Source organism: Prionailurus viverrinus, chromosome F1 (assembly GCF_022837055.1).
Source record: "Prionailurus viverrinus isolate Anna chromosome F1, UM_Priviv_1.0, whole genome shotgun sequence".
In the NCBI taxonomy this organism is placed as follows: Eukaryota; Metazoa; Chordata; class Mammalia; order Carnivora; family Felidae; genus Prionailurus; species Prionailurus viverrinus.
In genome coordinates this window covers 28,613,362-28,630,555 of record NC_062577.1, presented here as the reverse complement: position 1 = coordinate 28,630,555, position 17,194 = coordinate 28,613,362, and the positions used below count along the sequence as shown (strand labels likewise).

General features: G+C 34.8%; 1 protein-coding gene across 1 annotated transcript in view; it reads left to right on the top strand.

Annotated features, from left to right (window-relative positions):
• PPP2R5A (protein phosphatase 2 regulatory subunit B'alpha) overlaps positions 1-17,194 on the top strand; it is a 66,754-nt gene that overhangs the window by 30,914 nt on the left and 18,646 nt on the right. Inside the window, exons 2-3 of the mRNA XM_047840823.1 lie at positions 2,716-2,912; positions 5,937-6,038. Of these exons, the coding sequence (XP_047696779.1) occupies positions 2,716-2,912; positions 5,937-6,038 (299 nt within the window). The remainder of the gene's footprint in view (positions 1-2,715; positions 2,913-5,936; positions 6,039-17,194) is intronic.

The window sequence follows — 17,194 nt, the reverse complement described above, 5'->3', positions numbered from 1 at the left end:
AATAAAAAGAAAACTTGTTCAGTGAATGATCCTTGCCTTTATGGAATCTGAAATCTTTTGGTGGGTGATAAAAGAAATACTCATTAAATACAGACTTAAACATAATGCATACTCAACTCTATGATTGAGACTGAGTACTGTAGATGTTCAGAGAAGGGAGGGATCACTGTGTTCTGACCTACTTACTACCTAAGGGAAATTTTGTGGACAATGTGAGATTTAATTTTATTCTTGGAGGGTGAGTGAAACATAGGGGAGGAAATCTGGTAAGGTATATCAGGTAAGGAAGAGTTTGAGCAGACACATGGCCTTTGAGGAACAAGAAAGGCAGTGATTTCCTGTTGAGTTGGTAGTGGGAGGAAAAGGAGAATTAGGGCTGGACCACATAGTGAAATGGGATATTGTATGAGTTTTTGTATTAAAAGGAAAAAATAGCTTAAAAATATTTTTAAAACTCTGTCAGAACTGAGTTAGCTTGTAAAGGTACGACACCTATTTCCCTATATTCCCCATCAGTATAATGGGGAATCTTTATGTATAATCTTTATGTATAATCTTTATGTATAATTATACATAAAGATATAATATATGTTATAAAGATATAATAATAAAGATATAAAGTGGGGCACCTGGGTGGCTCAGTCGGTTGAGCATCCAACTTCAGCTCAGGTCATGATCTCATAGTTCGTGAGTTTGGGCCCCACGTCAGGCTCTGTGCTGGCATCTCAGAGCCTGGAGCCTGCTTCGGATTCTGTGTCTCCCTCTCTCTCTCTGCCCTCCCCCAGTTGCTCTCTGTCTCTCTCTGCCTCTCAAAAATAAAATAAATGTAAAAAAAAAAAAAAAAGATGCTGATGGTGGGGCGCCTGGGTGACTCAGTTGGTTGGGCGTCCAACTTCGGCTGGGGTCATGATCTCACTCACACTCTGTGAGTTCGAGCCCCGCGTCGGGCTCTGTTCTGACAGCTCAGAGCCTGGAGCCTGCTTCCGATTCTGTGTCTCCCTCTCTCTCTGCCCCTCCCCCATTCATGCTCTGTCTCTCTCTGTCCCAAAAATAAATAAACGTTGGGGCGCCTGGGTGGCGCAGTCGGTTAAGCGTCCGACTTCAGCCAGGTCACGATCTTGCGGTCCGTGAGTTCAAGCCCCACGTCGGGCTCTGGGCTGATGGCTCAGAGCCTGGAGCCTGCTTCGGATTCTGTGTCTCCCTCTCTCTCTGCCCTCCCCCAGTTGCGCTCTGTCTCTCTCTGCCTCTCAAAAATAAATAAAAATAATTAAAAAAAATTAAAAACAGATATAAAGTTATACAATGAGGATATAGATATCTTTACAAATAGATAAAGGTATTACTGAGAAACTGAAAAAACGTATGGGGATTTCCTGTACAGTATGAGTTGAGAAGGATTCTTCCAGCTCAAATAATCACCCCTTCTCTAGTGTGTAACACATACCCAGTCTAACAAGTTTAGCGTAATTGGGAAGCTTACAAAAAGCAGAGGTATTATTCATCTTCTACTTTTTCAAATTAAGTATATTAAGTAGGTGCATATGAGGGTTTTTTTTTTTAATTTAATCCCCCTAATTAAGAAACTTAAATAATTGAGCTAATTGAAGGTCCTTGTTTACAGATGTGAAAGTTCAGAATTGAAATTTGTTGTTTTTTGAATGTTGGAAACAAAAGGATTGAATACATATGTTAGACTCAAATCAATATAATGTGTCCATAGTTTTGTAAATAAGTAGAAAGTAAAACAAGAAACATTTACTGAATGCCTATTGTGTGCCAGATACTGTTCTAGATATAAGAGGTGGTGGGGTGTGGGGAGAGGGACAGACAGAGATAGAGATAAAAATAACACTTGTTTCCCGTCTTTGGGGGCCTTGCAGTCTAGGAATGTTGTACATGTAAAACATAATTGCCACATAGAACAAAAAATGTTACGGTAGGTAACTTAGGTACAAACCTAAGCTACATTTGGGTAAAAGGGGATTAACCAGTTTAGCTTTAGTGTCCTAGAGTTTCTGAGGGGAATATGTTTCTGCTGAAACTTAATAAATGGGGAGGGTTCCCAGGGTGGGAATGTGGGAAAAGAACATTCCATGCAAAGGAAATTGTAAAATCTCAACAAGTCGAGGGAATATGGTTTAACCAAAGGGTTACATGCTGCAAAGTGTTGAGAGTTGATTGTTGACAACAGGCAGCTGAATTTTGTACACAAGTTTGAGTTTCAATTTGTAATTTTTGGAGAATCATTGAAAAGTATTGAGTGTGATCAGATTGATTTTCTGTTTAGCACAATTTTTAGCTTTTGAGGTAGTTTAGAAGGTAAATCAGGAGTTGTAGTAGTTATGGGACCAGGCAAGAGGAGTAGTTAGGATATCATTGCTGTAATTTAGATGATGGAAGATGAGGATAATTAAAATGGCAGTGAGAATGACCAAAAAAAGGGTAGATTCCAGATATGTTAAACAGAATCAATAACATATAATGGTTGATTATGGGTAGTAAGAGAGGAAGAAAAGTCCATTGTGGATCCTGGTTTCTGGCATGAATGATGAGATTAGACGGGTGAATTTCTCATGATTTTTTTTTTCTTCACTAGATTCTTGAGAGAAGTTTTTTTATTTTATGTGTGTGAATAGCATCTATAAAATTAATAAGCTTATTAAAGGTAATTTCTGAGTAGGTTATTTCTAAGTTTTTCTTTATTTTTATTTATAGATGCCACTTCCAATGAACAACAAGAGCTTTTCTGTCAGAAGTTGCAGCAGTGTTGTATACTGTTTGATTTCATGGACTCTGTTTCAGACTTGAAGAGCAAAGAAATTAAAAGGGCAACACTGAATGAACTGGTTGAGTATGTTTCAACTAATCGTGGTGTAATTGTTGAATCAGCGTATTCTGATATAGTAAAAATGGTAAGCCTTCTAGACTTAAGTTCCTCAGATTTCTATAAATTCAAGTAAGATCTGAGGTGTAATTATGAATTACTGAGACTGATTTTTAATAAATATACAATAATCAGTGTACTCAATGTTTTTTAAATAGTCCATTTGAAAGATTATCCATTCATTCCACTGATGCTGTCTTATAATAGTTCAATGGCTGGTGGCTGTCATATTGCATAGTGCAGATCCAGAGCTTAGGAGAAACGTAGGCTTAAGATTATACAGATTGATAGGTGATTGTCATAGAGCTGAATTGTCACTAAGGGAGAATGTCTAAAGTGCAGAGAGAGAAGACCAATGAAAAACTATTGGACTCCACAGTTCAGCAGGGTAGGTAAAGGAGTCAGGTCTTAAAAAATGTCTTTATTTAGACTATTTTAATATATTTATAGATTCTATAGCACTTGAATTTTAATAAAAACTCAGGACCTTTAAAAAGGTAAATAACATAAGTTTATGAAGTCTCTGAACCTTATTAAGGTAAGGTTGTTTAGGATACTAATAATTCAACCTTATTCTCCATCAAACAGTAAAGTTTGTTTAGGATTTGCGATTTTTGTATTTTGGTGCATAGTACCAAAATACAAAAAATGTAGTCGGAGTAATTAGAGAGTCACTGAATACATAATTGAAGCTTAGATGTTACCAGGGTATAGAAGGTTATAACAAGTACAATTGGTAGTTGTCTTCATTTCCTTCCCCTTGGCTAATATATGTTCTGGGGGAAGAACAAAATGTGTAGGAAAGTTTAATTTGGCCCCGTTATACTAGTTGAGTTTTTTTTCCATTGCATTTGCACCAGAAAATTTGGGATGATTTTTTTTTTTTCAAAAATGAAAAGCCTTAAAGAAGTTTTTTTTTGTTTTTTTAATGTTATTTTTATTTTTTTATTTTATTTTTAAAATATAATTTATTGTCAAATTGGCTTACATCCAACACCCAGTGCTCCTTAAAGAAGTTTTAAAAGATTAGCTATACAAGGAACATTAATCAAAATGCAGATTGCTTCCTAGACTCTCAGTAGACTGTAAAAATTAAGTGACAGTTTGAAAACAGAAGTATTAAATACTGATAAACTCATTTTGTTTTGTGTTTTGTGTTTATCATTTAAAATATGTTCAGGGGAAAAAACAGTATTTCCATTTTACTGATTGGTAAATCAGATGGTTTGTATTCAGGAATTTTAAAAATCCTGGAAAAAGGTACTTTATTTTAATCTCTGTAAAGTTATTGACTTGGGTGCCTGCTAGGTCAGTTGGTAGAGCATGCAACTTTTGATTTTGGGGTTGTGAGTTCGAGCCCCATGTTGGGTATAAAGATTACCTAAAGTTATTGACTTGAATATTGAAAGTATTCAAATATTTAGATATCAGAAGTACTCAAATGTTTGAGTCAGTTTATTCTATACTAATAAATTCTGGGATTTAATTTCTTTCTCCAAGAAAAAAGGTGTGTGTGTTTTTCTTTCTTTCTTTTTTTTTTTTTTTTTTAACTTCTGGGTACTTAATTTCTAGACAAGCATGACGCCAACTCATGCTGTTGGCCCTATAAAGCTCTTATGTATATTTGTTATATATAGTTAATTTTATTGGTGGCACAACAAAGTTAACTTTTTCTTTTACTGCCAATAATAAGTATGATCTCAAAGGCAAATTATGCCCTCTGAATGGGATATATTTCCTTTTCATGTTTTATCTGTGACTTTATGCCATTCTTTGTGAAATTGATATCTGTCAAACTATTCTGCCCTCATGTACTGGCTTTGAGTTCCAGCAGATCAAATTCTAGGTTATTACTTTCTAAGTCTTACGGTTATAGTAATTGACTGTAAGCAGTTATTTGGCTGACCATAGATGCCACTTCATAAGAATAGTTGGAAATTTGCACCACCTATGACCTCTTGTCTCATCCTTTATTCCCCAGATAGTTTATTTCAGGTGACCAACTTCTTAATAGTATGGCCTTAAGTGTTTGCTAAATAAACCATGTGGTTTCTCAGTTGTTCATCATTCTTCAAAGATTAGCACCACAGTCTAACCTTTGCTAAAGAACAAAGATGTGTTAGTTTACCTTGGTGCTAAGACAGTGTGAATGATGAAATTTTAAATATTGTATTTCATTGAATCGGAAATGAAGAGTCAGCATCCTGATTTTAGAGAGATTAATATGTTTAAAAAAAAAAAAAGGCTCAGGGGCACCTGGGTGGCTAAGTTGGTTAAGTGTACAACTTCAGCTCAGGTCATGATCTCATGGTTTGTGAGTTCGAGCCCCGCATAATGCTCTCTACTGACAGTGCAGCGCCTGCTTGGGATTCTCTGTCGCTCTCTTTCTGCCCCTCCCCAGCTTGTGCTCTCTCTCTCTCTCTCTCAAAAATAAACAAACATTAAAAAATAAATAAAAATTAAAAAGGCTCAGAATAGATGAAATACATTAAATCACCAGTGGGATATTATAAACTATGTCTGTAATAGCACTGAGGGTATTCTGCCCTCCTACCCCTCTTCCTTAGTGTTGTGTGTATGTATAAAAATGGAGATCTTTTATCAAACTCTTTAGGATTGTAAGGTAAGTAAATGGCTGGATTAGAATATAAAGGGAATTGTAGAAAGATGAAAAGGATCAAGTTAGGGATAGGTAGACTTAGGAACTTCATGGTTTTCTCCCCAGAATTCCCTTCCTTCCTTTTTTTTTTTTTTTTTTTTTTTTAAATTTTCCGTTTAAGCAAAACTTGGGAAAGAACAACTTGTAATTTAAGGAAGAGGAATCCAGAGGTAATCTGTAGTCTTTAGTAGGTTGGCATTTGAAGAAGTCATAGTTATGGGATAGAAAAAAGAGAAACAAATACCTGACTTCTTCATATCTTGATGAGGTTTACAGGTTTTGAACTAGGCTTATAGTCACAACTTTTTTCTTAAAGTTATCTTTAAAATATTTCATTTTACACTGTTTAGTTGTACAACAAAGAGTATAAATCTAAATTCGTTTTCTTTACAGATCAGTGCTAACATCTTCCGTACTCTTCCTCCAAGTGATAATCCAGATTTTGATCCAGAAGAGGATGAACCCACGCTTGAGGCCTCTTGGCCTCACATACAAGTATGAAACATAATTATATATTGACAGTTTTTACATTTATGATATTCTGCTGAAATCATGGTTGTTCTCTTTTAGATCTGAGTGTCTATGGAAAACATTTGACTTTTAATATGTTTGCTCATCATTTTCTTTTCCCCAAAATATTGTATTTCACTTTTTTTGAGGTAAAATACACTTAACATTTATCATTTAAACCATTTTAAAGTGTACTACTCATGGCATTAACTACATTCATAGTGCTGTGCAGCCATTACCACTGTCTATTTCTAGAACTTTTTTATCACCCCAAATGGAAGCCCCATTCACATTAGCAGTCACTTCCCATTCCCCTATTCTCACAGTTCCTGACAACTCCTAATCTACCTTCTGTCTTTATGGCTTTACCTGTTCTGAATATTTAATATAAATGAAATCGTATCATATATGGCCTTCTGTGTCTGGATTCTTTTATTTAACATAGTATTTTTAAAGTTCATCAGTGTTGTTGCCTATGTCCATACCTCATTCTTTTTAATGACTGAATGATATTTCATTTTCTGGATATACCATATTTTGTTTATCCATTAATCAATTGATGGGTGTTTTGGCTTATTGTAATGAGAACTGTTATGAACATTCACGTACAAGTTTTTGTTTTAACATGTTTCCCATAAATTTTGATAAGTTGTGTTTTTGTTTTCATTCACCTCAAAATAAATTCTAATTTTCCTGTGATTTCTTCTGTATTACTAAGGAATGTGTTTACTTGTTACATATTTGTGATTGCCACATTTCTTTCTGTTACTGATTTCTAATTATTTCATGGTAGTTGGAGAATATACTTTGAATGTTTTTAATGCTTTTAAGTTTATTGAAGCTTGTATTAGAGCCTCACATACAGTATATTCTGGAGAATGTTTCATGTGTGCTTGAGAAGAATGTATTCTGTTGTTGGGTAGAGCATACTGTAGAAATCTGTTAGGTCTAATTGGTTTATAATGTGATTCAAGTCCTCTTTTTCTTTTTTAATCTTTTATTCTACTCATTATTGAAAGTAAGATACAAAGTTTCTAACTTATTGTTGAATTTTATATTTCTCTCTTTAGTTCTCTCAGGTTTTGCTTCATGTATTTCAGGGCCCTATTATTAGCTGCTTATGTTTATAATTGTTATATCTTTTGTATGTATTGTCCTTATTATAACTCTAGATGGTTTCTTAAATTTATTTTGTCTGTTATTAGTGTAGGCACTCCAGCTCTCTTTTGGTTACTGTTTGCATGGTATATCTTCTCCAGTCCTTTTCCTTTTAATCAGTTCCTTTGAATATACATTTTGTCTTGATAAAGTTGGATCATGTTTTTGTAATCAGTTTTGACAGTCTTTGCCTTTTGACTGGAGTGTTTAATCCATTTACAGTTAATATAATTGCAGATAAGGTAGGATTTACATCTGCCATTTTGCTATTTCTATATGTTGTATGCCTTTTTGTTTCTCTACTCTCCATTACTGCCTTTTATATTAAATAGGTATTTGCTAGGGTACCATTTTAATTCCCTTGTTTTTTTAACTGTATTTTTTATTTTCTTAGTAGTTACCCTGAGGATTACAATTAGCATCTTAAAACAATCTGTTTTGGTTGAATACAGCTAATTTCAGTAGTATATAAAATTTTGGTCCAATATACCTCCATTCCCTCCCCCACCTCCTTTGTGGTATTATTTGTGGTATTGTCATACAAATTAGATCTTTACACATGCCCACCAATACAATTTTGTAATTATTGCTTTATGTGATTGTCTTGTAGAACAGTAGAATAAATGAGTTATAAATAAAATTCATTTATGCTTTTAAGTTATGTATAGTTGACCCTTGAACATCATGAGTTTAAACTGCATGAGTCTGCTTATGTGCAGATTTTTTTGATACCGTACAGTACTGTAAATGTATTATCTCTTCTTTACAATATTAAAAAAAATTTTAATTCCAGTATACTTAACCTACAGTGTTATATTAGTTTTTGGTATACAGTATAGTGATTCAACAATTCTGTGCCTTACACAGTGCTCACTGTGATAAGTTTACTCTTAATCCCCTTCACCTGTTTCACCCATCCCCCCATCCACCTCCCCTCTGGCAACCATCAGCTTGTTCTCAATAGTTAAGATCTGTCTTTTGGTTTGTCTCTTATTTTCTTTGTTCTGTTGTTTTGTTTCTTAAATTTCACATGTGAATGAAATTTTATGGTATTTGTCTTTCTCTACTTACTTCATTTAGCATTATACTCTCTAGATCCATTCATGTTGTTGCAAATGGCAAGATTTCATTCTTTTTTATGTATTTTGTATATTCCATTGTGTATATATACCACATCTTCTTCATCCATATTCTGTATTCATTTATCAGTGGACACTTGGGCTGCTTCCATAATTTGGCTATTCTAAATAATGCTGCGATAAACATAGGAGTGCCTATATCTTTTCAAATTAGTGTCTTCCTATTCTTTGGGTAAAAATACCCAGTAGTACAATTACCAGACTGTAGGGTAGTTCTATTTTTATTTTTTTGAGGAACTTCCATACTGTTTTCCATAGTGACTGCACCAGTTTGCACTCTCCCTTAGGATATTCTTAACATTTTTTCTCCAGCTTACTTAAGTTTTAAGAATACGGTATATAATATTTATAACATACAAAATACATGTTAATCAGTTCTGTTACCAGTAAGGCTTGCTGTCAGCAGTAGGCTATTAGTAGCTAAATTTAGGGGGAGTCCAGAGTTACATGTGGATTTTTGACTGAGTCGGGGTGGGGAGGGTCAGTGCCCTTAACCCCTGCATTACTCAAGGTTCACCTGTACTTACCTTTACCTGTGCTCTTTATTTCTTCTTGTGGGTATCCTTTCATTTCTTCCTGAGGGGTTCCCTTTAGTATTTCTTGTAGAGCAGGTCTGTTAGTGAATTCTCTCAGTGTTTGTTTATCTGGGAATGTTTTAATTTCCCCTTCATTTTTGAAGGAGAGTTTTGCTGGATATAGAATTCTTGGCTTAACTACCCTTTTCCTTCAACACTTAGAAGATGTCATCCCATGGGTCTTCTGGTGTCCCTTGTTTTCTGATGACAAGTCAGTTGTTACTTAGGACTTCATATGTGTGATGTTATTTTTTTCTTGATGCTTTGAACATTTTCTGTTTTTAATTTCTGTCACTTTTGATTATGATTTGTGTAGATGTGGATCTCTTTGGCTCTATTCTACTTGGAGTTCATTGAGCTCCAGTAAGAGTTTTTGTGTAATTAATATTTTTCATCAAGTTTGAGTTGGTTTTAGCTATTACCTCTTCAGATATTTTTTCTTCCTCTTTCTCCTGAGACTCCCAATATGTGTGTGTATGTTGGTATGACTGAAGGTGTCCCTCAAATCTCTGAAGCTCTGTTCCTTTTTTGTTCATTCTTTTTTTCTTTCTGCCCCTCAAACTGAATAATCTCTACTGATCTACCTTCACATTCACTTATTCTTATGCAGCTCAAATTGTTTTGGGTTGTTTTTATGGGTCAGCAAGTTCACCAAGTTCACTTTGACATTTCAGAAGTCTCTCTCTGGAGCATGTCTTTTTAGTTGAGACTGAGAAAGGGATAGTCTTCTTGACCTAAATGCCATTGTGTGACAGTTCACTCCTCAGAGTCATTGGAAAATTGGTAGTAAAAACTTCTTATGTAGGCAGGGTCAGTTCTTCCATTAAACCTTCCCTGTTTCTGTCTAGCTCTAACTACTTCATTTAAACATCCCCCCCCCTCAAATATGTGGCTTTAATATAATGTCATCTAGAGTTCACTCAGTAAAATCACATTGACACTACCTCAGTTGATACTTTAGTACTAGAATTCTTTAGAATAGGATTCAGGGTAGATTATCTTACAATACTTACAAACTGTTAACAAAGATTCCATTATAGCCATAAACTATACTCATATGTGTTTAGTGTTTCTTTTGCACATGTTTTTATATATCTAGTCTTTATGATCATTTATTTTTGTTCCCCCAAATGTCTCATTAAAATATTCTGAGAATATTCAGATGCACTTTCTTACTTTTTAAAATAAGCAAGGCTCTGAGGGAGAAAGTAAAAGTTCAAAGGATTCTTGCCTAATGCCTCAGATAATGTTTATATTTTAAAAATAATATTAATGACCTGAAATCTGCAGGCAAACACAGTGATGGGTTTTTCTAGAGAATTTAATGTATGTGTCTACATATGATCAATGGTACTCATTTATAAGACTGTTGATCATGATTAGCTAATTAGAGCAATACAAATGACTACTGAGCACTTACCATGTTTCAGAGATAGTGGCAACTGCTTTATATACCCATCTTATCTAATCCTTTTGGTAACACCATAATATTGTTCATTTTATAGATAAGCTTAGATGAAGCTAGAAGAGATTAAGAATCCTGCCCAAGTTTATAAAAATAGTAAGTGGCAGAATTAGGTTTATAACTCGAGTATTACTCCAAAGTACTTGCTCTTAATTTTTAAAAGCTTTACTGCCTCTCCTAAATATAGTCTATGGCCCTAAAATAAATACATACCAATTTTTAATGAGGTTTAATTCATACCTTTTTAGCTTCATTATAACACCAGTAAAACAGATCTTCCAAATAATTCAACTGGCCATTCTTTTTCTTTTTTAGCCCTCATAAGTGAGTTTTTAAAAGTGTAATTATACAGGTACAGATATGCCTTGGTTAAAGGTAACAAAAGTTTATATATACAAATTCTAACAAGTAAGAGAATTATTATCATTACAAAGCATGGTAAATCGAAATGATTCTGGTGACAGACCTCTACTTAAATCATAGTTTTGGTACTTTTCTACCTATATGACCTTGGTTAGGCTGCTTAACTCTTTTGCCTCCTCCTTTATGAAACTGGGATAAATAAGGATTCTTTAAGGATTGAATGGGATAATGTTTGCACAGAACCTAGCACAGTTTTTTAAACTGTATGTTTTTCTTTTCTCTCCCCTTGTTTTCTTAAAAGATAATTACTTTTGGTATGTGGGAAGAAGTATATTTTTGCTCTTATTGTTGCCTTTATGCTGATAACCTTTATATGATACCCTGGGTTCTTTCTCTTGTAGCTACTTCATTGCTTTCCTAGAATTAACAATACTGAAATGATTAAGTAGTCTCTTCCCTAACTTCCATTCTTCTCTAGCATATAACATAAAGTAATATCCTTTTACTTTCACAGTAAATACTTGCATAACAATTCAAAGCTTCTACTTTCCATACACTCTTCTCCATCCTCTCCCCCAACTTTATATTTTTATTATTGTATAATACCTATGTGGTTAGAACATGTAACTAATTGTATATTACTATTCTGTCACCTTTATGCCCATTGTTTGTTCTTAGCTCTATAGGTAAAATATTTAATCTTACCATCGATCCTTATGTCAAAGTTCCTCCGATCATTTCTTGATAATTTGGAGCTTGTTGTTTTTTTTGGTTTTTTTTTTAAGTAATCTCTACATCCACCATGGGGCTCAAACTCATGACCTCAAGATCAAGAGTCACATGCTCTTCTGACTGAGCCAACCAGGCGCCCCTGGAACTCATTCTTTAGTAGAGGAACTCGTGGGAATATTATTCCTTGAGTTTTTGTATGTACAATAGCAGTTTGTAGATTTTCTTTTTAAAGACCAATGTGATTTAAAATCCTTGATTCATCTTCTTTCCCTAGATACCTTAAATATGTTATTCCATTATCTTCTGATTTTCTTTGCCTTTATAAAGACGTGGTTTTTGGCCTGGATGTCTGTAAAGGATGTTGTCCCTTTAATGGCCAAGTGCTTTACTGGTTATACATAAGTGTTTATTTTTCTAGATAAAGTTTCTCATTTGAATAGTATTCTTTCACCATAAAAGCCCACTTTTATTTCTGAAGTTTCTTCAGTAATGGTTTTTAGTATTTCTTTTGTTGTGCTGCTTTTTCTTTTTCTTCTCTGGGGATGCCAGTTTTTCATATGTTGGTTCTTCTTATTGTTCTGTGTCTCTTACTTTCTCTTAAAATATTGGATTTTTAAAATCTCATTTTTTTATTCTGTTGGATTGTTTTTCATCTTTCTTATTACCATTCTCTTTTTCCTTTACTCTAGTTGAAAGGTGGATGGACAGTGAATATTTAGTTTTGCCAGCTTCAGTATTAGAGACAGACAAGAGGAAGGGAATGGATATTATATTAGCCAACCAACAATGCTTGCTATAGGCTAGAACCATTGGAGTGAAGAGTGTCTTAAGTAAAAGGAAAAAGGATATATATTTAATGACAATAGGATGGATAATCAGCAACATTAGCTATTTTCTGTATAGTTCTTAGAAGGTAGAGAGGAATCTTGCTTTTATATATGGGTGCTAGCTTTTCCGATTACATTGCTTGTTTTTATTTTGCCAGGACTCACGTTTTTTAGTGGTCATTCCATTTTATTTATTTTTATTTTGTTTGTTTGTTTATTTATTTTCTAATGTTTGTTTATTTTTGAAAGAGACAGAGACAGAGCACAAGCAGGGGAGGGGCAGAGAGAGAGGGAGACAGTATCTGAAGCAGACTCCAGGCTCCGAGCTGTCAGCACAGAGCCTGATGCGGGGCTCTAACTCACAAACCGCGAGATCATGACCTGAGCCAAAGTCGGATGCTCACCTTTCTGAGCCACTCAGGTGCCCCCATTTTATTTTTATTTAAAAAAAAAAGAGAGGGGCGCCTGGGTGGCGCAGTCGGTTAAGCATCCGACTTCAGCCAGGTCACGATCTCGCGGTCCGGGAGTTCGAGCCCCGCATCAGGCTCTGGGCTGATGGCTCAGAGCCTGGAGCCTGTTTCCGATTCTGTGTCTCCCTCTCTCTCTGCCCCTCCCCCGTTCATGCTCTGTCTTTCTCTGTCCCAAAAATAAATAAACGTTGAAAAAAAAATTTTTTTTTTTAATAAAAAATTTTTAAAAAGAGAAAAAATATATATTCTACATGATTTGTGACATTTTAAGCAATAGTCTGCTTCATTTATTTATTTTGCCTAGCACACATATATCTAAATAAAATGGAAGAGGAATCCTAGGATTAGCAAACGTTGATTAAAAATTTTAAGATTTATAAGTCAGATGCCCAACCGACTGAGCCAACTAGGTGCCCCTTTAATCATCTTTTTTTAGGGTGGAATATTAAAGCTTCTCTGATAAATGACATTGTAAAAAGTTGTAGCACTGAGGAAATTTGCTCATTGAAAGTTTTTTGTTCATAACATACGTTGAATCAATTCACCAGGAATTTTTTGTTTTATACTAGAAGTTTACATTTTATTTATTATTTTTATTTAGTCAGTTTTTGAGAGAGAGGGAGGAAGCGCAGGCAGAGGGGGAGGGAGAAGATCTCAAGCAGGGTCCATGCCCAGACATGGGGCTTGGTTTCACACTGTAAGATCATGCATGACCTGAGCCAAAAATCAAGACTCGGATGCTTAACTGACCGAGCCACCCAGGTGCCCCAGAAGTTTACATCTTACACTTAGCTTATCAGATACTTGATTTCATAAATCAATTTGATAGGATGTAAAATAAGCATTATATTTAGTTAATGAGAAGGAATAATCACAAGTAATTTCAACACCTTTCAAGTTTTTATTTCTCCAGCCTGGTTCATGAATTTCCTAAAAATGTGCTAATTTATCATTTTTGTCTTTCTACTCTTTTTCCATACTGTGATGGAAATACTAATGATCATTGGAATAATGGAATAAATTAAATAAACAAAAAAGAAAGGAACAAAAGAACTGTTTCACTATTGGGGGATTGATCATATCTTTTAATTTATAAAATGTATTATATGGCAACTATTCATTAACAGTTACAAATTATTTTTATTTTCTTTCCTAAGTATTTTGTATTTATTGAGGACCAACAAGATTATAATTTTCTGTGTGTTGACTTCTAGGTAATTAGGGATGCTTCGCTGCTGTACTAGCCTGGAATACAGGCAGATCATGCAGTATTTTAATTTTCTTGTATCAGTTATTTTCTTTAGTGGCACAGATACTTAAGATGTAATTATTGGGGTACTGACTATAACATAGACCTTTTTAGGGATAACCTGTATTTTAGGGACCAGAAGCTCTTCTTTGTGATCTTTATAATTAGAAATTTAAATTAGAAACCTACACATTTTACAGCCTACACCTTCACATCCAAATAGCTCTTGGTCACATTCACTGTTCAGTCACTTAATACAAAATATCTCATTTAGTTCAGTATATGTTGAGTCTTACATGAATTCTTTCATATATTAAATCCACTTTACAACCCATTTAAATTAGTTTCCTCTTAAAAGAGTTTGGAAAACGTTGGGCCATATTCCTTGAAGACAGTCTTTTGTGTATTTACAGTTTGTGAAAGTCTCTTCTCAGTCTTTTGCCTCTCTGGGCCAAACATTTCCAGTCCTCTTAGCTTTGTGTATAGATCTCATTTTCAGATACTTGAATCATCTCTGCTGTTTTTGCTGTGCCTTTTTCTAAAATCTTTTATTGATGAAGATCAGAATTTTATATATTTTAACTAAACCTTAGTGAAGATACGGTCATTATGGAGTAGAATGGTAAGATTACCCTTTTTAGTTAACTGTTTACATTTTTTACTTACTTTTTAGGGTATTTTTTGGATCATAGAAGTAGGAACGTATGTGAAGTTTGCCATTTTACTAGAAAAATTAATGCATTGCTCAAGTATCTATTGTTCTTTGCAGCACTATTTCTTAGATTCTTGGAGCAAATTATTTTTTCATATATAAGAACATAGAAAAACTCCAGTATTTATACAAAAATATATTGTCTCTGAACAACTGTGATTTTTATTCATTCAGGAAATATTATGTTCCAGGCATTGCTCTATATATTGGGGGTAATGTATTGAACCAGTAAGCAAAATCCTTTATAGTCTAGTGGAAAAGATTAAATAATAATACTATGTCAAGGTGTAATAAATACAAGAAAAAAGTAATGCAGGATAAAGGGTTTAGAAAGAGTGACAGTGGGGACAGTGTACAATTTTATAGAAGCATAGTCTTAATGGCCATCTTGAAGATTGTCAGCTCTGTAGATCACTAGCAATTCTTTTACTTCGGTTTCACATTACTCAACATGTGTTTAGATAACCTTTTGTTATTGTCTCTTCGCTGTTGCTAAGTTGGCTGCATAATAGCAGTTTGCTGCTATCTTAACTGGTCCCTTAATATTCACTGTGTCAGGTAAATGGCGGAGATGAAAACTCTGTAAGAAATGCTAATGTGTATCTGTGATAGGCACAAGTTTCAAATGAATGTGTGATTTAGAGGATTCAGCTGGATGTCATGCAAATCTCCCAAAAGATACATAATTACTCCTAATAATATTAAGCCTTAAGCCCTATATATCTGATGTAGATCTTAAGAGGTAGAGTATATAGGCTAATGCATGCTGTACTTGACTCCTGTTTAACCTGGTCTCACCTCACCACAAATCTTAACTTACACTTAACTAGGGATCTTCATAAAGGTTCTGAGTCTCTGATTCCATACCCATCAACCCATACCCTATATCTCGTGCTCAAGACATGTCCTACCTTTCTATAAAAGCCCTTCTTTTTCTTTTTGGCTTATCCAAAGTCAGATCAAATGTAGGGCCCAAGTTGCATTTTCCTCCTGCTGATTTTATTTTTCCTGCTGACTTTATTCCACAGTGCTATTGCCCTTTTCTAAATGTCTCCTCCACTCATAGTCTGTGCCATATAATTTTTGCATATATACCATTTTATATGTTTAATTTTGTCTCACCTCCCTAACAAGTGAATAAGCTTTTTGGGGCTGTACAGTGCCTAATAACATTCCCACTGTATGTAGGAAAACTTGTTTCCTCTACCCATAACACTTTTGACACCAAATGTGTGGATTTTCTGCACCAAGAAATTCTCCACTTCTCTGTGGATACCAACTGGGTGTCCTATAATTTATTCATTTCTGACACTGATGACCCAGAGTTACCACAGATACCACAGGTTAAGGGCTTGGTCCCATGGGGCCACACCCCATTTCACATGGCAGTCAGAGGAGTCTGGGCCTCTTGGTACTTCTGACCAACTGGCTTTAAGTCTGGGGTTCGTTCCCACAATCTACTCTTCAGGTTTGATAATTTGCCATAACTGCCCACAGAACACAGGAAGCACTTCATTTACTGTTACTGGCTTATTATAAAGGATGCAAGTCAGGAACAGCCAAATGAAAGAGATGCATAGATCACAGTATGGAGAAGGGGCTCCATGGTACTACCCTCCCAGTACCTTGATGTGTTCACCAACCCAGGAGTTCAGGAGTTCTCCAAACCCCTTTGTTGAGGATTTTGATGGTGGTTCCGTGAGGTGAACGTGATCCATTAAATCACTGGCCATCAGTGATTGAACTCAGTCTCCAGTCTCTCTCCCCTCCCTGGAGGATGGGGTTTGGGACTGAAAGTTTCAACCCTCTTATCATAGGGTTGGTTGCTGTGATAAGCAGGCTTCATCCTTCTACAGTCATCTCATTAGCCTAAACTCAGGCATGATTGAAAGGGGCTTCTTATAACAAAAGATGCACCTCTTACCCTTATCACTCAGGAAATTCCAAGGGTTTTAGGAGCTCTATGCCAATAACCAGAAGTAGGAACTTACCACAGTAGGCCAGTATTGGACATGAAAATGGGCACTGGACAGTTGTGCCAGTGAACCTGTGTAGCAGTCCATGAGACTGTATTACTCTTCAGAGGACTCTGGTAATTTTTGTAGATTTTTTTGCATGTGTGTACTCCAAAGCAAAATTATCTACATAGTTAGTTGATTAGAAGATTATTTACAAATAAAACTGATACCAATTTGTTTTCTTGTTACAATATCATACTTAACATGAAAATTAAAAGATAATAATTAGACCAGATGAGCATCATTCCTTTTGCACAGCTGGGCAAAAAAGATGCATCAAACACAGATAATATTTGTTCCTAAAACTGTTGTATAATATTATTGAATAAAATAATTGAATAAAATAATAAAAATTTGTTATTGTGTGGTGAGTGATAAAGCCCCAGATCTGGTAATGCTTTTTTGTGTATGTTGTAAAGTCTGTAAATTTATT